The 26,378-nt window shown below is 44.1% G+C and overlaps 1 protein-coding gene across 1 annotated transcript in view; it reads right to left on the bottom strand.

The window, feature by feature from the left end:
* LOC137536814 (uncharacterized) overlaps positions 1–25,744 on the bottom strand; it is an 89,376-nt gene extending 63,632 nt beyond the window's left edge. Inside the window, exons 1-3 of the mRNA XM_068259011.1 lie at positions 25,709–25,744; positions 16,724–17,497; positions 10,044–12,387 (exon numbers count right to left, since the gene is read on the bottom strand). Coding sequence (XP_068115112.1) covers positions 10,044–12,387; positions 16,724–17,450 — 3,071 coding nt within the window. The 5' untranslated portion in view covers positions 17,451–17,497; positions 25,709–25,744. The remainder of the gene's footprint in view (positions 1–10,043; positions 12,388–16,723; positions 17,498–25,708) is intronic.
* Positions 25,745–26,378: the final 634 nt, after the last annotated feature.

The following is a 26,378-nucleotide window of genomic DNA, read 5'->3' on the forward strand; positions in this document are numbered from 1 at the left end:
TAGGCTGGCAACTGAGATAACACACCAGAAACACAGACCAAATAATGATTTTGCTCTCTCCACAACCAGGAGGCTGGATTTAGCAGGTGTGTGTGTGCCTGGAAAGTTAAAACGGGAGCACTCTATGGTGCGTTAACGTTTATTAGATCACTTTAAGAAAAATAAAATGCACTTACAAGATATAAGTGGTAACCAACTCGTGGATTGTCAGGAAACCCTCTCTCGACTCCTCCCACTGAAAACCGTAGTTGTGGCCAGCAGCATGGGCGCCCGGAGGAAGACGCTTGGTGGGGAAACCCGATGGCTCCTGGCAGGGGCTGCACACGCTCTCCTCTCCTCTCTGGTGTGTGGTAGGACCTTCATTCCCCGTTGCACTTTGTATCACGCTCCTCTCTTTTGCCACGGCGACACTTATCCGCTCACTGGAGCACTCACAGTCCTTTAATTGTTACACAGCTTTACACTCTTTCACTGTTATTGGGGCTTTTTTGCATATTGTTTCTTATATTGCATATTGTTTCTATTGTTTCTCATCCCATAGCTGATACACCCCCATAGCATAAGCCCTGCGCTCACTATAGCTGATAAACCCCCATACCACAAGCCCTGCACTCACTATAGCGGATACACTCCCATACCACAAGCCCTGCACTCACTATAGCGGATAAACTACCATACCACAAGCCCTGCACTCACTATAGCGGATAAACTCCCATACCACAAGCCCTGCACTCACTATAGCTGATACACTCCCTTACCACAAGCCCTGCACTCACTATAGCTGATACACTCCCATACCACAAGCCCTGCACTCACTATAGCTGATACACCCCCATACCACAAGCCCTGCACTAACTATAGCTGATACACCCCCATACCACAAGCCCTGCACTAACTATAGCTGATAAACCCCCATACCACAAGCCCCGCACTCACTATAGCTGATACACTCCCATACCACAAGCCCCGCACTCACTATAGCTGAAAAAAACCCATATCACAAGCCCTGCACACACTATAGCTGATACACCCCCATACCACCACCCTGCACTCACTATAGCTGATAAACCCCCATACCACAAACCCCGCACTCACTATAGCTGATACACCCCCATACCACAAGCCATGCACTAACTATAGCTGATAAACCCCCATACCACAAGCCCCGCACTCACTATAGCTGATACACACCCATACCACAAGCCCTGCATTCACTATAGCTGATACACTCCCATACCACAAGCCCCGCACTCACTATAGCTGATACACCCCCATACCACAAGCCATGTACTAACTATAGCTGATAAACCCCCATACCACAAGCCCTGTACTAACTATAGCTGATACACTCCCATACCACAAGCCCCGCACTCACTATAGCTGATACACCCCCATACCACAAGCCCTGTACTAACTATAGCTGATAAACCCCCATACCACAAGCCCCGCACTTACTATAGCTGATACACTCCCATACCACAAGCCCCGCACTCACTATAGCTGAGAAAACCCATACCACAAGCCCTGCACACACTATAGCTGATACACACCCATACCACAAGCCCTGCACTCGCTATAGCTGAGCAACCCCCATACCACAAGTCCTGCACTCACTATAGCTGATACACTCCCATACCACAAGCCCCGCACTCACTATAGCTAATACACTCCCATACCACAAGCCCTGCACTCACTATAGCTGATACACCCCCATACCACAAGCCCTGCACTCACTATAGCTGATACACCCCCATACCACAAGCCCTGCACTCACTATAGCTGATACACCCCCATACCACAAGCTCTGCACTCACTATAGCGGATACACCCCTATACCACAAGCCTTGCGCTCACTATAGCTGATACACTCACATACCACAAGCCCTGCACTCACTATAGCTGATACACTCCCATACCTCAAGCTCTGCGCTCACTATAGCGGATACACCCCCATACCACAAGCCCTGCGCTCACTATAGTGGATACACCCCCATACCACAAGCCCTGCACTCACTATAGCTGATACACCCCCATACCACAAGCCCTGCATTCACTATAGCGGATACACCCCTATACCACAAGCCTTGCGCTCACTATAGCTGATACACTCACATACCACAAGCCCTGCACTCACTATAGCTGATACACTCCCATACCACAAGCCCTGCGCTCACTATAGCGGATACACCCCCATACCACAAGCCCTGCACTCACTATAGCTGATAAACTCGATAAACGCATTAAATTTCCATTGTAATAGGATTTATTTTGTCACATAACACAGAATTGTTTCCAGCAACAGTTTCACACATTTGTCTGTAGCATATGATTGTAATACACATAACAATAACCTGTACCCAGGGCTGGATTTGTACTGTTTACTGCCCTAGGCCAGCTGTCAGTGCTATATAAAAACATCATATGATAGTATATCAGGCAATGACTATGGTAGCGATTAGACTGTAAAGGCGCCCATTAACAGTAGAATTCCCCAACCGATTAATCAGTTACGATCACTGCAGTAGGAATGGCCAAATTCCCAGTAACCAATTCTATCAGATTAAAGTAATCAATCCCCCCCAAAACAAATTTGATTCCATTGATCTGATCAAATTGCCTAACAGATCGGCCATTAATAGGCGTGATTGATCGTTTCTCATCAATTCTCGTGGTGGAAATGATTGGCTATGGAATTGTACCATTAATGGACACCTTAAGATCCTATTAGGTACAGTTGGTGATATAATTGTATACCATGTAAAGCACTGGGGGAGCTATCAGTAAATTAATATGTGCCATGAGAAAAAGAAGGGGAAAACATTAGAGACAGAGGAAAAGGGGGAGATAGAGAGGTATAGAGGGAAAAGGGGAGATAGAGAGGTACAGAGGGAAAGGGGGAGATAGAGAGGTACAGAGGGAAAGGGGGAGATAGAGAGGTACAGAGGGAAAGGGGAAGATAGAGAGGTACAGAGGGAAAGGGGGAGATAGAGAGGTACAGAGGGAAAGGGGAGATAAGAGAGGTACTGAGGGAAACGGGGAGATAAGAGAGGTACAGAGGGAAAGGGGAGATAGAGAGGACCAGAGCGAAACGGGGAGATAGAGAGGTACAGAGGGAAACGGGGAGATAGAGAGGTACAGAGGGAAACGGGGAGATAGAGAGGTACAGAGGGAAACGGGGAGATAGAGAGGTACAGAGGGAAACGGGGAGATAGAGAGGTACAGAGGGAAAGGGGAGATAGAGAGGTACAGGGGGAAATGGGGAGATAGAGAGGTACAGAGGGAAAGGGGGAGATAGAGAGGTACAGAGGGAAAGGGGGAGATAGAGAGGTACAGAGGGAAAGGGGGAGATAGAGAGGTACAGAGGGAAAGGGGAAGATAGAGAGGTACAGAGGGAAAGGGGAGATAGAGAGTTACAGAGGGGAAACGGGGAGATAGAGAGTTACAGAGGGGAAACGGGGAGATAGAGAGGTACAGAGGGGAAATGGGGAGATAGAGAGGTACAGAGGGGAAACGGGGAGATAGAGAGGTACAGAGGGGAAACGGGGAGATAGAGAGGTACAGAGGGGAAACGGGGAGATAGAGAGGTACAGAGGGAAACGGGGAGATAGAGAGGTACAGAGGGGAAACGGGGAGATAGAGAGGTACAGAGGGGAAACGGGGAGAAAGAGAGGTACAGAGGGGAAACGAGGAGATAGAGAGGTACAGAGGGAAACGGGGAGATAGAGAGGTACAGAGGGGAAATGGGGAGATAGAGAGGTACAGAGGGAAACGGGGAGATAGAGAGGTATAGAGGGAAACGGGGAGATAGAGAGGTATAGAGGGAAAGGGGGAGATAGAGAGGTACAAGGGGAAAGGGGGAGATAGAGAGGTACAGAGGGAAAGGGGGGAGGTAAAGAAAGTACAGAGGGAAACGGGGAGATAGAGAGGTGCAGAGGTAGAGTGGAGATAAAGAAGTATAGAGGGAAAGGGGAGCTAGAGAGGGAAAGAGGGGGATAGAGAGGAGCAGAGGGAAAGGGGGAGATAAAGAGGTAAAGAAACAGGAGAGACATACTGGGGGTAAATGTGGCAAGAGGCAATATCTCACTGGGAGTTTAGTCTTTGCCAGTCCCATTTGCCAGTTACATGGTAAACACACCACTAATATACTGCAGTGTGGAGGAGATAGAGGGCAGAAAGAGGAGAGCACATGCTGGGAGGGGGAGACCAGGAGGTACACAGCCTGCAAGTAATAAACTTATCTAACTTTCACGGAGCGGCTTCTCCCTTCTCCATAACTACAGACATCAGCTATCAGCATTATTATCTGTCACTGACCTCTGCTGCAACACTGGACTGCATGCACTATTAATTATTCTGATCAGCATTCACACTGGCCAGAATAATCAATTAATAATGCAAGGCAGCCGGGTGTCCCAGCAGGCAGTGCAGATACATAATAATGATAGCTGAGATCTGTATCCCGGGAGAGTGCAGCTCTGTGTCTGTGAGCATAAGCTTACCTGTCACTGTTCCTCTCCTGCATGGCTGCATCTATTTCCTTCACTGTCTGCCTGCTGAGGGACGGAAAGGAGTGATGGCGGCAGGGCTAAAAACCACGTGGCCACCTGCTGGGCACTGGAAACTGAAAGCCGAGCAGCCCTGCTGTGATCCTACATACGGCTATCCTGCAGCAGATAAGTCTTGTGCGGGTGGCAGCTGCAGATCACCCGCTAATGTTACTCAGGGATTACAGTATTAGGAGCCAGTCGCCTCAGCACTTCTAGCACCCTAGGCATTGGCCTTTGTGGCCTGTGCAGTAATGCTGCCATGCCTGTATCCAATCATATCCTTCTAATTTACATTCAGGGTACAGCACTGAGGCATTGGGTATATCTGCATTATTTGTGCTGGAGTATTATATGACCTGGGAATACATCTGATATCTAATACCTTATCATTTGCTGCTATCACATTTATGTTATGTGAAAGTCTACCTCCCTCCAGGCGTCTGGATCTTGGCTACCGTGACACTGGCCTCATCAACAGACAAGAATTCAACTGATGATATTACTCTATAAAGTAAAGATACTGATGCCAGTCTGTACATATAACAATAATGTATTCTCCTCATTATATACAGAATATATACACATAATAAGCAGTCACTGATATGATTGCAATACCTCTAGCAACATTTCAAAGTAAAATATAACATAGAATTGGTCATCAGACAGCAAGCCAGCCCTCATCTAATCTTACCAAGCCTGTGATTCTCAGCCATGCAGTTATACAGAAATACCATCACAGATGCATCATCCACCTTCATAAGCTGAATCTTTACAGTATTTTTACACCTTGTGGTAGGCCGAGCATTCTTATTTAGACCATAATGCACTGCAATAGGCCAAGCCTTATGATTCAGACCATAATGCATTGCAATAGGTCGAGCCTTCGGATTCAGACCATAATGCATTGCAATAGATCAAGCCTTCTGATCCAGACCATAATGCATTGCAATAGGCCGAGCCTTCTGATTCAGAACATAATGCATTGCAATAGGTCGAGCCATCTGCTTTAGATCATAATGCATTGCAATAGGTTGAGCCTTCTGATTTAGACCCTGGGAAACACTTCTTTCACATATATTACTCTGATGCACACATTTTGCAGGAACAGCTTCCAATTTTACAGCTAATTTGAAGTTAAGAAAAAAGCTAAACAGCTAATGAATTGTATGTGTAGTAACAGTGCTACATAGACCATTCTTGGAGTCTCACATTCTTATTTTCACTTGTGGGGTTAAATTGTCACTGTGAATTGTATACAGCAGCCATGTCAGTTTGACAAAATCTGGGACATTCAGCTCATCAGGATTCAGCTTATCTTTTCACCGCTCTCTTATTATCGGGGCGTTTGCTTAGCCGGAATCAGTTGGAAAGGGCGCCAGAGCTGCCTGTGTAAAAAGAGCGCCGCCATCGACTGCAATGATTTTTGCAGCGATTAGTGCCTATAAGCGGTGAAATGTGCACCCGTTATTTTATACCATGGAAAGGTTTGCTGTTACAATAACGGACCTGATTTTAATTACGCTTACACTATATCCTTAATTTAATAACGGCTATATTTTTACAACTACATTTTGTCTTCACTATTTGTATCATTTTATTTGTGGCTACTACAATCCACACAAAATATCAGTTACTTTAATCAAGCCAAATACCGGTTATATCTTTACCGGTTATAAATTCCTAATGTTGCACCTACAAAGATCACTGTGAATACTGTTTAAATCTTTGACATAAACTGTGGCTACAATGATCACGACAAATACCGCTTATATCCTTCAAAAACTGCAGCTTTAAGGAACTTACCAAATACCGCGGTTAAGGTTAGGCATCAGGGGGGTTAAGGTAATGGTTAAAATAAGGGTTATATTTGAATAGTGGCTACATCCGATGCCTTTTGTAAACAGAATCACACTCATTGGCTAAAAACAGCCACCGTTTTATAAACAAAATTGCGTTTATTGGCTGTATATGCCACCAATTTTATAAAAGAAATCACGTTTAATCGCTTCATCCACCGCTTTTTATAAATAAAATCACGTTTAGAAACCCCAGTGAAGTTATTTTAGCGCTGGTAAGCTCCATACAATGTATCCCTCCCAGTCGCCTGGCTGTTTTCGTAACTGTGAGTCCAATGGTGATCTAGTCTAGTCTAGTTGGGCAGCACGGTGGCGTAGTGGTTAGCTCTCTCGCCTTGCAGCGCTGGGTCCCTGGTTCGAATCCCAGCCAGGGCACTATCTGCAAGGAGTTTGTATGTTCTCTCCGTGTCTGCGTGGGTTTCCTCCGGGCACTCCGGTTTCCTCCCACATTCCAAAAACATACGGATACGTTAATTGGCTCCCCCTAAAAATTGGCCCTAGACTACAGTACGTACACTACATAATATAGACATATGGCAATGGTAGGGATTAGATTGTGAGCTCCTTTGAGGGACAGTTAGTGACAAGATATATATATATACATTGTACAGCGCTGCGTAATATGTCGGCGCTATATAAATACTAAATAATAATAATAAATAATAGTCCACAAGATTTGGCGCTGTACTACAGTCCAGGGGTTCTGGAAAGCGATTTGGGGTATTTTTAAGACAGACACTAAACAAGTTACTACCACATCAGCGTTACAGTCTTTACTTCTGTCCCCAAATCGAGAGGTGCCTCAGGCTTTCAGAAGGATTTACGTTGCATTTGAATTAGCCACTATGCGGTCCACTGCTATAAATTGGAAATCTCCCTCCTTATCTATACCATAATTTGAGAATAGAGTAGACACCATCATGGGAGCAGATAGGTTGGATCATAGTATCTCAGGGACAGTTTCTACATTTCAATTTGATTGGCAAGAATGGTTGGACTATAGACACTCCCCCTCAGGGGTTTAATATCAGGTTTGCTCCGATGTATGGGTAGTTCAGGGAGCTTATAAATATCATTGATGCTTTGTGTTGTTTGTTGTTCTGGCTTTATTGTTTTCAATGGCATGATAACTTGGTTATTGTTCTCCTGATGTGACATTGGCAGACTATCGGTTTATCAGTTATTGTATATTTTATGTGATATGGTAAGGAATTATTTTCTATTGTATAATTGATGACTTTTATAGCTATCTCTTACACTGTGTTTAAAATCACCGTCTTTACTGCTTCTCATAGTTATCCCATGTTATGTTTATTACGCAATAAACATGATTTTATTTAGTTTATACAAAGAGTTTATCAGTTACATCTGGCGCCTTTTATACATGAAATCACATTTATCGGCTACATCTGTAACCCTTTATAAATAAAATCAAGTTTCTTGGCTACATCCAGCATCTTATTGTAAAGAAATCAAGTTCATCAGCTATATCCGGCATCCTTTTATAACCAAAATCACATTTATCAGCTACATCTGGCACCCTTTATCCAGGCATCCTTTTTACATGTATGTTGTTGAGCCAGATATAAGTGTTGTGGCTTTTTCCCTTCAGGAGCACCGTGGCTGCATACAGCTGCAGGTCCTGCAACCTTTGTGTAGATAAAGCTACTGGTTTATTAAAGGACATCCAAGGTGAAAATAAACTGATGAGAAAAACAATTGTATCATTCCGCATTCTCATAAAAATTACTTTTTTTTTTTTAGATATCCCACAGTTTTAATTTTTAGATTTAAATCTAGTTTTAAAATTTTTTACTGTTTCATTGTCTCTGCTCAATGACACCTTAATTGAAGTATGCTGGAGCTCAAATCTATGAATTATTGACCCTTTTAATCTCTTTCCTGCTCTCACTAGCCATTTACTGACAGGAAAGTGTTTTATGGCTATAATTACTTATCAGTGAGGGCTATGCTATAGTCTAATCCAGTCCGACCTGGACAACAGAAACTGACGCTTGCATTCCTGATGTTTAACGTTTTCAGGTAGAGAAAGAAAAAAAAGGAACACAGCCTAGTTATCTGTGTGCTAGGCACTGTACATACACATGTCTATCTCATCATGTCACATGTCACCTCAGGTATCCTTTAAACCTTACAATGAAAAATAGGAAAAGGATTACAGGCAAGTTGTAATTAGCAGAAACAACAAAGTATAAATGGGACTATATCTAAAAATGGACATATACCAACATTTGCATAAATACTAAATATGCATTTATTAGTAAGAATAAGTAAAGAGTCATGAAAAAATGCACATTATGTGTGAAAGAGAAGTACATAAATATATACACTATAACTGCTATAAGGCTGACTCAACTTGTGAAGTAGGACAGAGCTCTCCCAAGGGCCCCATCATAAATTACAGTCTATCATTGAAATGGATCATATGCAACAGGAATATTGTAAGGCTTAAAGGACAACTGTAATGTGAGGGATATGAAGGCTGCCATTTTTATTTCCTTTTAAGTTATATCAGTTGCCTGGCTGTCCTGCTGATCCTCTGCCTCTAATACTTGTAGCCATAGCCCCTGAACAAGCATGCAGCAGATCAGGTGTTTCTGACATTATTGTCAGAGCTGACAAGATTAGCAGCATGCTTGTTTCTGGTGTTCTTCAGACACTACTGCAGCCAAATAGATCAGGAAGGATGCCAGGCAACTGGCATTGTTTAAAAGGAAATAAATAGGGCTGCCTCCATATTCCTCTCACCTTAGTTGTCCTTTCAGGATATCCCAAAAGGTGCAAATGCTCAACAACTGAATGAGACAATTTCAAAGAAAGGAGTACTTGTCAACTGACATTGCAAATCCTTGGAAATGGTTAACACTTGCTTAGTGCAGTTTCCATAAGTGTAGAGGCCATGTCTTGTTTTCCATATCAGTCACACAATCGCAGAGAATCATGGGAACTCAGTCCGGAGCAATACTACACTCAGTCGCAGTGCTAGAGCACAATATGCGTAGTAAACCATCCAATAAGTATTGCAGAAGAAAGTCCAATATAGACAGTATAACAAGTATTAGGTCTCACCAATAGTGTTCATGAGCTTGTAATCCAGTAGTTATAGACTGCAGCAGGCTGGATCAATGAAATAGATGGGAGCCCATGTAGCAAGGGGCAAGGTCGGGCTCAGAGTCAGCCGAAGATATAGCGGGTCAGTCGCAGTGTAGAGATCGACATGTTTGGCTGCATCCCGCAGCATTATGGAGACACATGCAGCGCAGAATTAGGCTTAGTACTATATGTACCAATATTAATCTGATCATGTCAACTCAGCTCAGAGACTTCAATGCTTTACAAACCAATGCTGATTTGTGTAAATATGCTACCATGTGCAACTAACAAAAAATGGTAAATAACACTTCTGACCAGAACATTCCCCATACCCAGTGCAATAATAGAGCTTCTCACCAGTGATGAGAGAGGGATAAGGGAAACTGATCCGGGATGTTATTGGCTGCTGTACTCCGCACTGCTCCCCATCCTCCCTTCTTCTGGCTATGTCAGGTAACTGGAGAGCAGTATGCCATGGCCAGTTCAGGTTCTCTAAAAGGTGAAGATATATTTTGCTTATCGTTACTTATCATCAGTGTGAGATGTCTCATGTCTAACCAGGCTTCTTTTAAGACTAAAACATTTCCCACACTCTGCACATGAATAGGGCTTCTCACCAGTGTGAGTTTTCTTATGATCGTCAAGATGTGATTTACGTGTATAACATTTCCCACACTCAGCACATGAATAAGGCCTCTCACCAGTGTGAGACAATTCATGAGTGTCAAGCTGTGTTTTCTGTATAAAGCTTTTCCCACACTTAGAACATACAAATGGCTTCTCACCAGTGTGAAGCCTTTCATGTGTAACAAGGCTTCCTTTATGTCCAAAACATTTCCCACACTCACTGCATGAATATGGCTTCTCCCCTGAGTGAGATTTATCATGTTTGCCAAGTGTTCCTTTATCTCTAAAACATTTCCCACACTCAGTACATGAATATGGCTTTTCACCAGTGTGAACTCTCTCATGTACGATAAGACCTGATTTCAGTCGAAAACATTTCCCACACTCAGCACATGAATATGGTTTCTCACTGCAGTGAGATCTCTCATGACTGGTAAGCTTTGATCTATGTGCAAAACATTTCCCACACTCAGCACATGAATATGGCTCCTGCACAGTATGAGACATCTTATGAATGGAAAGCTGTGATTTATGAGTAAAACAATTCCCACACTCGGCACATGAATACGGCATCTTACCAGTGTGAGATATCTCATGCTTGACAAGGTAAGATTTATGTGTAAAACATTTCCCACACTCAGCACATGAATATAGTTTCTCACCAGTGTGTACTGTCTCATGTTCGACAAGACTTATTTTCTTTCTAAAACATTTCCCACACTCAGCACATGAATAGGGCTTCTCACCAGTGTGATATCTCTCATGTTCAACAAGATTATATTTACGTGTAAAACATTTCCCACACTCAGCACATGAATAAGGCCTCTCGCCAGTGTGAGACAATTCATGTGCGACAAGCTGTGTTTTCTGTATAAAGCTTTTCCCACACCTGGAACATACAAATGGCTTCTCACCAGTGTGAAGCCTTTCATGTGTAATAAGGCTTCCCTTATGCACAAAACATTTCCCACACTCACTGCATGAATATGGCTTTTCACCTGTGTGAGATTTATCATGTTTGCCAAGTGTTGCTTTATCTCTAAAACATTTGCCACACTGAGCACATGAATATGGCTTCTCACCCGTGTGTACTCTCTCATGTATGACAAGATTTGATTTCTGTTTAAAACATTTCCCACATTTAGCACATGAATAGGGCTTCTCACCAGTGTGATATCTCTCATGTGTGGCAAGCTGTGATTTCAGTACAAAACATTTCCCACACTCGGCACATGAATACGATTTCTCACCATTGTGAGATCTCTCATGACTAATAAGCCTTGATCTCTGTGCAAAGCACTTCCCACACTCAGCACATGAATAGGGCTTCTTCGCAGTATGAGATGTCTTATGACTGGAAAGCTGTGATTTATATGCAAAACAATTCCCACACTCAGCACATGAATAAGGCATCTTACCAGTGTGCGATATCTCATGCTTGACAAGGTATGATTTATGTGCAAAACATTTCCCACACTCAGCACATGAATAAGGTTTCTCACCAGTGTGTACTGTTTCATGTACGACAAGACTTGATTTCTTTCCAAAACATTTCCCACACTCAGCACATGAATAGGGCTTCTCGCCAGTGTGAGATCTCTCATGTTCAACAAGATGATATTTACGAGTAAAACATTTCCCACACTCAGCACATGAATAAGGCCTCTCACCAGTGTGAGACAATTCATGAGTGACCAGCTGTATTTTCTGTATAAAGCTTTTCCCACACTCAGAACATACAAATGGTTTCTCACCTGTGTGAAGCCTTTCATGTGTAACAAGGCTTCCTTTAGCTCCAAAACATTTCCCACACTCACTGCATGAATATGGCTTCTCGCCTGTGTGAGATTTATCATGTTTTGCAAGCGTTCCTTTATCTCTAAAACATTTCCCACACTCAGCACATGAATATGGTTTCTCACCATAGTGAGATCTCTCATGACTGACAAGCCTTGATCTATGTGTAAAACATTTCCCACATTCAGCACATGAATAAGCCTTCTTACCAGGGTGAGATAGCTCATGTCTGACAAGCTCTGATTTCTGCCTAAAAAATTTCCCACATTCAGCACATGAATGGGGTTTCTCACCAGTGTGAAAGATCTCATGTGCGACAAGCTGTGATTTCTGTATAACCAGGATAGGTGCAGGAAACACTTGTCCAATGACAACACCATTCGCTGTACAGTCTGTGGATACAGAGAGACGAGTCTCTGAGAGGTTCCTGATGCCAAGACTCCACGCTGCAAATAAAGAAACATCAACACTTCCTGTTAGAGAATTCCAAGGAGAGGAACAATTAAATGTAGAGATGGTCAGTGAACTGCTGATAATTACAAGTTGATGCAAACGTTATGTAGATTAGAAATGGACCAGATGCAGCAGCTTCATGGCTTGGCATATAGTTATCATGCATTCTGCACCATCTCAGAGTTATTTGCATGCCACTGACTATCCTTATGCCTAAAGCATTGGCCATACATAGAATAACAGTAAATTGTACAGCTTGATGAGACAATGGAAGCAATGTTTTACTCTTGTGACAACAGACCTATATGTACTTATAGCAAGACATCTGTGTTATGTGTGTAGATTCATGTGGTTTCATACATTCTTATTACCATTGTATATTAGTGTCACTCATATTATACCCCTTGTAAATGTACCATTGTCTCCCTCTTGTTTCTAATTGTGCAAATAAAGATATAGTGACAAGGGTTGAAAGAGCGAGAATCATACGTTTGATCTTACAGTGAATTGGGATTTTCTTGCTCGGCACAAATTTTCGTGAGAAAGGCCCCCTTTTTCGCCTTGCGGTTGAACGTTCACAGACAAACATATGGGGTAGTAATGAGGCCATATTTTGGCAGAAAGCAGAGCAAATCATTGGCTTCCAGGATGCACTGCAAGAGCCAGGAGATCTCACCCCAGGCAAATAAACAGAGGGGCAGAGAGGGGGACTTCCTCATTCCTGTGCCATTCCCATGATAGTCAGAGCTAGTGAGAGCTTAGGGAGATAGCGGAGTATGATTCAGGTATAGATTCAGGGACAGTGTAGGAATGCTGTAGGCCTGTGTACTAGTCTGTGACTGTGTGTGAGAGGGTTTATTACAGCCTCCAGCACATTTGCTCTTATGTTACATACTGTCTGTGACAGAGTGTGCCTATTCATTCAGCACACTTACACAGTCACGTACACTGTGTGCACTGTACTGTGACACAGGCTATACTATCCATCCAGCAGACTTGCACTGTGACACTATGTGTACTGTGACACTGGCTATACTACCCATCCAGCAGACTTGCGCTGTAACATTGTGTGTACTGTGACACAGGCTATACTATCCATCCAGCAGACTTGCACTGCAACATTGTGTGCACTGTGACACAGGCTATACTATCCATCCAGCAGACTTGCACTATGACATTGTGTGCACTGTGGCACAGGCTATACTATCCATCCAGCAGACTTGCACTGTAACATTGTGTGTACTGTGGCACAGGCTATACTATCCATCCAGCAGACTTGCACTGTAACATTGTGTATACTGTGACACAGGCTATACTATCCATCCAGCAGACTTGCACTGTAACATTGTGTGTACTGCGACACAGGCTATACTATCCATCCAGCAGACTTGCACTGTAACATTGTGTGTACTGTGACACAGGCTATACTATCCATCCAGCAGACTTGCACTGTAACATTGTGTGTACTGTGACACAGGCTATACTATCCATCCAGCAGCCTTGCACTGTAACATTGTGTGCACTGTGACACAGGCTATACTATCCATCCAGCAGACTTGCACTGTAACACTGTGTGTACTGTGACACAGGCTATACTATCCATCCAGCGGACTTGCACTGTAACATTGTGTGTACTGTGACACAAGCTATACTATCCATCCAGCGGACTTGCACTGTAACATTGTGTGTACTGTGACTGCACAGTTTGCCTGTAATGAGGTATAAACACACTATGTACACAGGGAATATGAGGAGTAAAAGGGGAGTGATGTGTGTAATGTGACTGCACAGTATGCCTGTAATGAGGTATAAACACACTATGTACACAGGGAATGTGAGAAGTAATATGGGTGTGATGTGTGTAATCTGACTGCACAATATGCCTGTAATGAGGTATAAACACACTATCTACACAGGAAATGTGAGAAGTAATAAGGGTGTGATGTGTAATGTGACTGTACAGTATGCCTGTAATGAGGTATAAACACACTATGTACAGAGGGAATGTGAGAAGTAATAGGGGTTGTGATGTGTGTAATGTGCCTGCACAGTATGCCTGCAATGAGGAGTAAACACACTATGTACACAGGTAATGTGAGAAGTAATAGGGGTGTGATGTGTGTAATATGACTGCACAGTGTGCCTGTAATGAGGTATAAACACACTATGTACACAGGGAATGTGAGAAGTAATGGGGATGTGATGCGTGTAATGTGACTGCACAGTGTGCCTGTAATGAGGCATAAACACACTATGTACACAGGGAATGTGAGAAGTAATAGGGGTGTGATGTGTGTAATATGACTGTACAGTGTGCCTATAATGAGGTATAAACATACTATGTACACAGGGAATGTGAGAAGTAATAGGGGTGTGATGTGTGTAATGTGACTGCACTGTATGCCTGTAATGAGTTATGAAAACACTATGTACACAGGGGATGTGAGAAGTAATAGGGGTGTGATGTATAATGTGACTGCACAGTTTGCCTGTAATAAGCTATAAATAGAATTTAGTGAGTGACTCTCAGAATTGGAAAGTCCTTGCCTGATCAGCAGTGTTTTTCTACTGGTGTTTAGCTGGATACTTCTCAATAATCGGATAACAAGGATAATAGAGTTAAAACCCGTCCAAAAGGAGGGAAATGGGTGGATTCACCTCCCCCAGATACACAAATGACCAGGCTGATATAGCCGTAAGATCTATAAATATGTTTATTAAAACAATTCTCCAATAGTGATGCAATGCGTTTCATGGGCAAACATCCCGCTTCATCAGGCAATATAACAAGGAGAACACACATTCAGGTCAGTATATAGCCAGAGCGCCTCTATCTACTTCTCAATAATCCATCACCTCCCGCTCTCCACAAAACAGAACATACCCCAGAGCCATCAGGGTGTCTGTACTGTCAGTAAGCTGTCACCAAACACAATCAAGAATGATAATTTTAGATGATGAATCAGGCCAGTCTGTGAGCAGTGACACATAACTAAAACATATTCAATATTTATTGTTAATTACCATATTTTTCCAACTATAAGATGCAATTTTTCTCCCACAAAAGTGTAGGGAAAAGGTCAGTGCATCTTATAGTCCCAATAATACAATTTGGACAGACACCAGGTGTCCCCCACAAGTACCTGCTGCAGCAGTCTGCTTGTATCTGAACTTCCAATCAAGGCCACCTATAGCTCCCCTTTGTAACTGGTGCCTATGGTTTTGTGGGCGGGTCCATGGCACTGTCATTGGAGCCAAGCCCTGCACTTGTCAATAGCAGTAACCTATCAGATGTCAGTGAGCATGATTGGCCCCAATGACAGTGCAGTGGTTCTGCACAAAACCATCAGCATCAGTTAAAAAGGATTACTATCGTAATTAATGTGACCAGCAGTAGTATTTTGCTGGCACATAAGAAGTTGGGGACATGCTAATGGACTATGAGGGGACATTAGCAGCTTCCCACACAACTGCTTTATTTCCCCATACCCTTTCATGCTGATTGCAGCACTTTTAGAGGGTAACTGTGCCAGCCTCACCTATTCCCCGGCCCATGAAATCACGCGAGGCTGCAGCTTCAGCAGCCTGACTAGGCCGCACTTTACTGGATTGGTACGGACGTCCATGCAACCCCCTGCAAAGTCATCCCAGGGACATCTGCAGAGCCTCCTATGGTACTCAATTATGCTGCTGACCTATATAGTGGGACTGGACCTAAATAATACATAACTGCCTCATCCTGTTGTTGTCCCATTACTGCCACTGTGTTGCATACGGTTAGGGGTTAGTGAGTGGCTAGTGTGTTAGTAAAAGGTTAGTGTAGTGCAGTGTAGCTGATGGGGCACCAGGGGTTAGTGTAGGGTAGTTAGTGTTGCTTTTGAGGGAGCAGGGGTTAGTGTAGAGTAGTTAGTGGAGCTGTTGAAGCAAGAAGGGTTAGTGTAGGATAGTTAGTGTAGCTGTTGAGGCAGCAAGGGTTAGTGTAGAGTACTTAGTGTAGCTGTTGAGGCAGCAGGGGTTAGTGTAGGGTAGTTAGTGTAGCTAGTGGGGCAGCAGGGGTTAATGTAGCGTAGTTGGTGTAGCTGTTGAGGGAGCAGGGGTTAGTGTAGCTAGTGGGGCAGCAGGGGATAGTGTAGCTAGTGGGGCAGCAGGGGATAGTGTAGCTGGGCAGTGTAGCTTACACGGAGACAGTTCGGGGGAGAAGGTCCACAAGATGCCCCTGCACTATGACGCACCCAGGTTTAGTAATTTTTCAGCCTCATTTGTGTCCTCTAAACATAGGTGTGTCTTGTGGTCCGGAGCATCTTCAAGTCTGAAAAATATGGTACCCACCTGTTCTGGCATCTGTAAGAGGATCCTCCTCTATGTTTGTCCCCAACATGTCACCCTCCTCCGCAGACAGCTGAGCACTCATCATATGCCTCTCTTTTTCTTCTTCCTCTTTAATTGCATTCATCATGTTCCCCTCCTCCGCAGAATTCTGATTACTCCTCACATACATCTCTTCTTCCTCTTTAATTACTCTTATTATTAAACCCTCCTCCATAGACCGCTGATCACTCCTCACATAAGTCTCTTCTTCTTCCTCCTCTTTAACTGTCACCATCATGTCACCTTCCGCCATAGAATGTTGATCAGCACTCACATATGTCTTTTCTTCTTTATACTTAATTGTCTTTATCAAGTTACTCTCACCAATAGACTGCTGATCATCACTCACACAGGTCTCTTCTTCTTCCTCTTTAATTGTCCCCATCATTTCACCCTCCTCCATAGACTGCTGATCACTCCTCACATCTGTCTCCTCTTCTTCCTCTTTAACTGTCCTCATCATGATACTATTCTCCATAGATTGCTGATCACTCTTCACATGTGTCTCTTCTTCTTCTTCTTTAATTGTCCTCATTACGTCACCCTTCTTCAGAGACAGCTGATCATTCCTTACATATGTCTCTTGCTCTTCCTCTTTATGTGTCCTCATCATGTCACCTTCCCCCGCAGACCGCTGTTCATCGCTCACATAGGTCTCTCTTTCTTCTTCTTTATTTGTCCTCATCATGTCACCCTTCTCTACAGACAGCTGGTCTTTGAGCTCAGATCTTAGCTCTGAAAATGATAAAAAATTATATCTGTAAAATATTACCATTATTAAACAGAGCACAGAAAAGTACATAATTTGCTAGGGGCTGATAATATCCCATAAGTTGTGGTATCCTGCACATTCAGTACCACAGTCCTCTCTTCCAGTGTGCCTTGCTCATCATCTGGTGCGTCTCTCCTCCTCTCCATGCACACATTCCTGGAAGGCTACAGCAGTGCAGGCAGCAGTAGAATGATGAGGATGTGAAGAGAGAACAGATGGAGACAGAGGAAGATAGGAGCAGAGGCCTGCAGCTAATTAGTGATAAATTATAATTACTTATAGTTCTAGAACCTGATGAACTGGGCAGATGGGACTGCAGCTCCATATCCTGACCATACATGAGCCCACTTGTCCATCATCTACGAACCCCAAACCCTCCAATTAACACAGCAACAACCTTCCCAGCTGGGACTGTGCCAATACCAGGCCCAAAGCAGCAGAGGCCACCCAACCACTCTCAAGCTGCAGCCTTCATCCTCTCTGCCTGTCCCACCAGTCATGCCCCTTGTTACCTGGTTCCACCCCCGAGCTGTGACCCACCAGCCATCATCTTTGTGCAGACTCCAACCTCTCCCACTGTGGGACTACCTAACACCAGTGGCTCCTGACCCTGCATTGGCTTCTTCCTATCAGAGATAGAATGGATACGGTAAATTGGCAGCATTATCTGATCTGATGAAAATGGACACAATGGGCAGATCCTGCTCCTTCATAGCCTCGCTCCCAGAAGACTCCACTGATCCGCAACAACTTCATTGTACAATGTATTATTGGCTGCTCACATTAATGACTGTTGCTATGACCTGCTGTTGGCAAAAGCGATCAGGGAAAATGTCCTCCTTCACGGGGAAGAGATACAGCTGGGATAAACCTAAAAAAAAAATCTCTTGTTGCAGCACAAAACACAAATGAGAACAGGCTTATTTACATGCATGATTTATATAGCATAAGAAGTGAGGGAAACAAAGAAATAAGGTATACTTTGGAGGTAACAACACACAAAAAAGTTAGCATATCTGGCTTTTATTAAAAATTGAACTTTATTAATAGTGTTCCCAGAAAATGACTTCCTCTATAGTTGTACTTTAAGCAGTTTGAACTCACATGCTTTCAATTGTTCTCAGGACTAAACACTAACTACCCTAAAAGTTCTTTCCTTGAAGATGTACACACCAGGATTCCTGCTCGCAACCTTTACTTTACTCAAATTCAACCATTACCTCGGTATAAAATTCCCATCAGACATCTCCCAACCACATAAACTGTTTCACTCCAGTCAGTGATAAGTGTCAGTCAGTGATGGAGCTCAAGGGATGGTCCAATTTGCCAATTTCAACACCTGTAAGGCTTAGGGTGCATACACAAATCTAGTTTTGATTGGATAATCACTGACCAATATAACACTTCAGTGTTCTCCCCAGAAATATTTTTCAGTCGGGTGGCATGAAAAAGTAGCCGGGTGGGGAAGTAGGTCACATTGGGGAAAGAGGGAGGGCAACACTGGGTGATACTTGGTATGGAATCGCATTGCGAACGCTCCCAAAATTCATGCAGCATGTTTGCGATTTTATACAAATTGCAACTGTAGTATGAATATTTCCACAGCATAACATTGTCGTAGCGCAATCAGAAAAGGTCTGGAAAACCCCTAAGATGCAGCTCAATGTGAATGGGGCCTTAATGCCATAACCCCATCATCCCATATATGACCAGACACTGTTCATTGCTCCCTGCATGCAATGTACGTGACTCCTGCTGCTGGATGTACACTAGGAGCAGGAGAAGAGTGAGGACTAAAAGCTTGCACAGATTTCACTGAAGAATCAGGGGTTAATTTCAGCTAGTGAGACATTTGGCAGCTATTGATTGAGTGCAGGGAGATAAGCCAGTAAGCAAGTGTGTGTGTAGTAATCAGGAGGCAGAGGGAATGCTCCACACCAGGCGTGGACTGACCCAGGGGGATGGGGGGGGGGGGGGGGCTTGCGCGAATCCTAAGTAATTAGGTCCGGTGTCCAGGCAGGACAGTTGTGCAGACCGCAGGTCCGCAGTGAGTAAAACAGAGAGCTGTGCGCGCACAGCCTCGCACGATGTTTGCCGTGGCCGCTTACTTCAAAAGCCACTAAACCGGCCTCGTGCCTGGTCCGCCCCCTGTAACAGAGTCAGACTTACTTTACGGGCCGGACGGAGGCTGATGAATGAAGATGCACGCGCCCTGCTGGCTGGTCTGCCTCCATCTTCTCCTTCTAAATCAATTATCCAATCAGGGGCTGAGGCGGCCGTGGTGTGCACTGGCGCGTGGCTGCTTGCACTGCAGGCAGCATGCTGTGTGACAGCGTGAGTGAATTTGCGAAGGGTGAGCAGAGAAAAAAGTGCTGCACAGCCTGGGAACTTTTAATGGGACACGGACTACTGCTTTCACTCTGTAAGAGATAAAGATTAGCTTTATTGCCAGCGGTGCTTTCTTATCTCTTGTTCTTCCAGCATGTGCATCTCTTCCCAGGTCCTCCTCCCCCACTATCGCCTCTCTCCCAAATGTAGTGGCTTCCTGATTAGCATGTCCCTGCCAAACTGGATAGAAGAAGCCAGCAGTCCTGGTGTGATCTCTCTGCTGTTTCTCCGCTCCCCATGTCTTGTGCTTCTACTCTTAATCTCCACTCCCTTCCCTGTTTCCCCATCTTTCTTATATCCCCCATTTCTCCTACGCACATTACACTCACTCTTGTCTCACTTTCATGCATCTGTCCCTCTCCCACAAAGTTCCTACTGTTTATTAATTTTCTCTCTGACCTCTGGCATCTTCTGCAGCACTTTACAGAGTACATAGTCATGCCACTGGCTGTCCTCAGAGGAGCTCACAATCTAATTCTACCATAGTCATAGTCTAATGTCCTACCATATTATTATTATGTATTTACAGTGGCTTGCAAAAGTGTTCGGCCCCCTTGAAGTTCTCCACATTTTGTCATATTACTGCCACAAACATGAATCAATTTTATTGGAATTCCACATGAAAGACCAGTACAAAGTGGTGTACATGTGAGAAGTGGAACGAAAATCATACATGATTCCAAACATTTTTCTACAAATAAATAACTGCAAAGTGGGGTGTGCGTAATTATTCAGCCCCCTTTGGTCTGAGTGCAGTCAGTTGCCCATAGACATTGCCTGATGAGTGCTAATGACTAAATAGAGCGCTCTGTGAGGGCCTCGGAGGTTGTCTAAGAGAATATTGGGAGCAACAACACCATGAAGTCCAAAGAACACACCAGACAGGTCAGGGATAAAGTTATTGAGAAATTTAAAGCAGGCTTAGGCTACAAAAAGATTTCCAAAGCCTTGAACATCTCACGGAGCACTGTTCAAGCGATCATTCAGAAATGAAAGGAGTATGGCACAACTGTAAACCTAACAAGACAATGCCGTCCACCTAAACTCACAGGCCGAACAAGGAGACCGCTGATCAGAAATGCAGTCAAGAGGCCGATGGTGACTCTGGACGAGCTGCAGAGATCTACAGGTCAGGTGGGAGAATCTGTCCATAGGACAACTATTAGTCGTGCACTGTACAAAGTTGGCCTTTATGGAAGAATGGCAAGAAGAAAGGCATTGTTAACAGAAAGCATAAGAAGTCCAGTTTGCAGTTTTCCACAAGCCGTGTGGGGAAAACAGCAACCATGTAGAAGAAGGTGCTCTAGTCAGATGAGACCAAAATGGAACTTTTTGGCCAAAATGCAAAACACTATGTGTGGCGGAAAACTAACACTGCACATCACTCTGAACACACCATCCCCACTGTCAAATATGGTGGTGGCAGCATCATGCTCTGGGGGTGCTTCTCTTCAGCAGGGACAGGGAAGCTGGTCAGAGTTGATGGAAAGATGGATGGAGCCAAATACCGGGCAATCTTGGAAGAAAACCTCTTGGAGTCTACAATACACTTGAGACTGGGGCGGAGGTTCACCTTCCAGCAGGACAACAACCCTAAACATAAAGCAAGGGCAACAATGGAATGGTTTAGAACAAAATCCCTGTGATAGGCCACATACACACATCAGACCATAGTCTTTGGAAAATGAAAGATCACACACCAATCTTACCACCCTTCATGTAGTATGAGAGCCATACCTTCACAGTCTTTTCTATGGAGCTGAACTCCCCATCAGACAGAAATCTTTGCAAGATGCTGCACACACAGATGCTGTACAGACACAAAAGATCAGTATTTGCAAAAGATCTGTTCCTGCCAAAGATCCGTTCCTGCAAATTGCATTCATAGTCTATGAGATCTGCAGATCATCATACACACCTTGTTTAACTGACATTCATCTGCAGATCAGACAATTATCTGCATATCTGAAAATCCATCCTGGTAGATCTGATCTGCAGATGAATGTCAGTTAAACAAGGTGTGTATGATGATCTGCAGACATCATAGACTATGAATGCATTTTGCAGGAACATATCTTTTGCAGATACTGATCTTTTGAATGTCTACAGCATCTTGCAAAGATTTCTGTCTGATGGGGAGTTCAGCTCCATAAAATAGACTGTGAAGGTATGGCTCTCATACTACATAGAAGGGGGTAAAATTGGTCTGTGATCTTTCATTTTCAAAAGACTATGGTCTGATGTGTGTATGAGCCTTTAGAATGACCCAGTCAAAGTCCACATCTAAATCCAATCGAGAATCTGTGGCAAGATCTGAAAACTGCTGTTCACAAACGCTTTCCATTTAATCTGACTGAGCTGGAGCTGTTTTGCAAAGAAGAATGGGCAAGGATTTCAGTTTCTAGAAGGCAAAGCTGGTAGAGACATACCCTAAAAGATTGGCAGCTGTAATTGCAGCAAAAGGTGGTTCTACAAAGTATTGACTCAGGGGGCTGAATAATTACGCACATGCCACTTTGCAGTTATTTATTTGTAAAAAATGTTTGGTATCATGTATGATTTTCGTTCCACTTCTCACGTGTACACCACTTTGTATTGGTCTTCCACGTGGAATTCCAATGAAATTGATTTATGTTTGTGGCAGTAATGTGACAAAATGTGGAAAACTTCAAGGGGGCCGAACACTTTTGCAAGCCACTGTATATAGCACTGACATCGTCTGCAGCACTTTACAGAGTACATAGCTATGTCGCTGACTTTCCATAGAGGAGCTCACAATCGAATCCTACCATAATCACAGTCTAATGTCCTACCATATTATTATTATGAATTTATACAGTGCTGTTAAGATTGGCATCTGCACCGGAGGGGACCGGGAGCCAACGGAGCTGTGGCGAGGGCACAGGACGGCTGCCAGGGGCTGGAGGAAACCCCAGGTAAGTAGATTTTTAATTTTTAATGATCCTGGACCTTCCCTTTAACCCGCCAATAGGAAGAGGCATTGCTGACGACCATCGTCAAGGGGACGTTGCAGGAGCCGTCGGGCAGTGAGTACGCAGCTTCAGAAGACTAAGTTATAAATCCAGCCCTGCTGCGCTTTCTGCCATAACCCATTACTGCTAATAGCATCTTTTTTTACCCCAAGCTTTGGTCACTAGGGGGGTAATCTATGTAATTGCATGTAATGCTATGTTACACTATATACATTTGCTCACAAAAAAGATATTGATTTGGGCTCAGGCTGCAGTGAAAGGGCCTCTAGGTTGTGTTTTCCCCTCAGGCCTAAAGATCCCAGTCCTCCCCTGCTCCACACAGGTTCATGTTACAGCCGGCTATAAACCTGCATCTCTGAGGACAGTTATCTCTTTCTGTGTTGTGAGAGGAAAGACCGGGGGAAGGGGGCTTTGTTCTGCTTTACTAACGGAGAGGGGAGAAGAAGTAGAGCGCCCAGGAGATCAGCGAATCACCAGAAGGTATAGAGCTGTGCCTCCTCTCTGCTTCTGTGCACAGCCTCCAGCTCCTTCCCTTCATAGATCACGCAGCTAGGCTCATCTCTTACTTGCTTTCCACGCCCCCCCACGTCACTAATAGAAAAGAGCCGAGGAGGAGGGCGGAGATAATGACTGAGTTACAGCAGCCGACTGCATTGATACAGCCAAAGTGGCTGAATGCATTGATACAGCCGATGTGATGTGCAGAGGAGTTTCAGCCTTGGAAGGAGGCTATGAATATCAGCCGGACGGCCACATGGATCAGGTGGGCGGAGCGCCCAACTAAATGGCTCTGGAGAGTACACTGCTGACTTCCAAGTAGTATGAGGGCCAATAAATGCTGAATACTATAAATAGAATGTGTAGGCAAGCTCTCATACTACATGGAAGTGCTAATACTGACAAATCAAAATTGGATGTGTGTACTCACCCTCCTGATGTATATAGTGTTATCTTTAACCCTTCCCCTTTACCCACTTCAGTCCCTTGCAGTATTATTAAACACAAAGAAATCAATCACATCTCAAACCCCTTAAGGTGGCCTCTAACGGTCCAATTTCTAGCAAAAAATCGTTTGAGCGATCCGAAATTCTGATCGGATTGGTTAAAAATAATCTCAGTTGATGGGCACAGTCGATTATGAACGATTATAAAAAAAAATCATCCAACTGGATTTTTATCAAACCAAAATTTGGATTTTCTTGATGATGGTTGTGATAGATAGGAAGCAAAGATTGGTTCGTTGATGGTGTAGTGAACGATTTTTCTTCCGATCAGAATTTCTAATCCCTCGAACGATTTTTGTGCCAGAAATTGGACCATTAGTGGACACTTTAAGCTATTCTGGAGGGGGAAAAGATGACAACAACCCAAGACTTCAGAAGGGTGCTGCATTACCAGGGGTGAGGTAACTATTGTGGAGGGCATCTGGCTACACTGCAGGCATATGATGTAATGCTATGGGACCTGTAGCCATGGAGGGGCCTGGTGAACTCGGACGCAGATCAGAGAGTCTATGATTACAGCACTCACTCTCATCATGTGGATTATATGACGAGAGAGGAAGCTTTAATGTTAAGAGACTCCAATGCTAGGAAGAAAGAAGATCATGAGTGGACTCCCAGAAAGGTCTTTTCCTTCACTCACTTACTTTGCAAATGGGGAGAGGAGATACATATATTTGGGGGGCTAATCTGACTGACTACCTATATTTGGGGGCCGCTCTGGCAACCTATACACAAGGGGGGGGGGGGGGGGGGTGTTATCTGGCTATCTATACTTTTGGGGCAAATTTTGCTATGTATACTTGGGGGAGGGGGGAAATAACCTGGCTACCTATATTTTGGGGGCTAGTCTGGCTACCTATATTGGGGGGGGAGAGGGGCAATTGGACTACCTATACTTAGGAGGTGTAATCTGTTTATCCATACTGGGGTATAACTATACTGGGAGGCTAATGCAGCCGCATTATATTAGGGGCCCTTCTTGCTAACTATACAGGGGGGTAATATGGCTACCTATTTAAACTTATGGCTACCTATTTGGACTTATTTGAAACCTATACAGGGGATGGGATGGGGGGAGGGGGGACTTCAGCAGGGCCGGGCCGAGGCATAGGCTGGAGAGGCTCCAGCCTCAGGGCGCAGTGTAGGAGGGGGCGCACAATTCATTCAGCTGTCATTCCTAATTGTGTTTGAAGCAGAAAGAAATAAGAAAAGGGGATACATAGCAGTGACTGCAAGCCAGATAACTAGAGAATAAGGTGTTGGGGAGGTTGTGGACCCTGTGACCCTCTTAGTCTAATAGCAATCAGTGTGTGATGGCTGGGTTGGGAGGGATGGAGGGGTGCATTTTGGTGTCTCAGCCTTGGGTGCTGGAGGACCTTGTCCCAGCTCTGGACTTCAGACTACCTACACTGGGGAAGCACATCTGGTTACCCATACATACCTACATCAAGCTACCTTTACTTGTACTACTAATGCTGGGGCGGGGGTATCTCTAGCTCCCTATACGGGGGTGGAGGAAGAGGTGGCACCTTGGGCATAAAAGCACCTTATTAATGTTTTTTTTTCCCGGGGGGGGGAGGGGGGGGGCGCCGTGTTAAACAAAATGTTGCTATGGGACTCCTAGATTTCTAGCTATGCCCCTGACTGCAGGGTATGACAATAACTGAGGGTGGAATGATCAGGATAGTGACAAGAGTACTATGATCTCCTCTGTACCAAAGTATATCCACCCGACCTCCTATTCTGCTCAATATAGAACAACAATATAGAACAATAAACACTCAATTACCTCTTCCAAAAACGTGTTTTCTCCGCTTCCTGCAACTTGTTTTCCTACAGTATTACATCACTTCCTGTAGAGGTAAGCTCGCCATCTCGTGGTGAGCAGGCTAACTGCAGCTTTTTTTTTTGTGGAATCACCTGCACTCAGCCATCAAATACTATTATTATTTTTACCACTGCACATAATCCTCACCTTTAGAGATGTGATATTGTGTCTTAAAGACTACCTGATAAAAGAAGAGATTTAGAGTATGAGGGGCATCGTATCCAAATATGCCAAGATATTTCTCTAATTACCCAGTGAGAAAGTAACTGGCAGCTGAATTCCCAGATAATGTATGGACCTGCGTGCCACTGAAGTGAGAAGGAGGCTTGTAGATGTAATATTAGATGAGACACCAAAAACACATTCAAAGCACAGGATTCAGAGAAATTGATCTTGTAAATAGAAAGAAAGCTATAGTAGGCCATCGTTTCCATTAAAATGGAGAGTGCAACAGTGGGATTTGTACAAAAATAAATAAAAGGTTGTCAGCAAATACTGAGACCTTATGCTCTACACCTCCCATTCTGACACCCTGTATGTCCTGTTCTGAGCGTACCAATCCAAAAACAGTTCCAGAACCGCAATACAAATTAAATGGGAAAGTGGGGATCCCAGCCGAGTACCAATAGCC

This window comes from Hyperolius riggenbachi, chromosome 10, assembly GCF_040937935.1.
Source record: "Hyperolius riggenbachi isolate aHypRig1 chromosome 10, aHypRig1.pri, whole genome shotgun sequence".
NCBI classification, from domain to species: Eukaryota; Metazoa; Chordata; class Amphibia; order Anura; family Hyperoliidae; genus Hyperolius; species Hyperolius riggenbachi.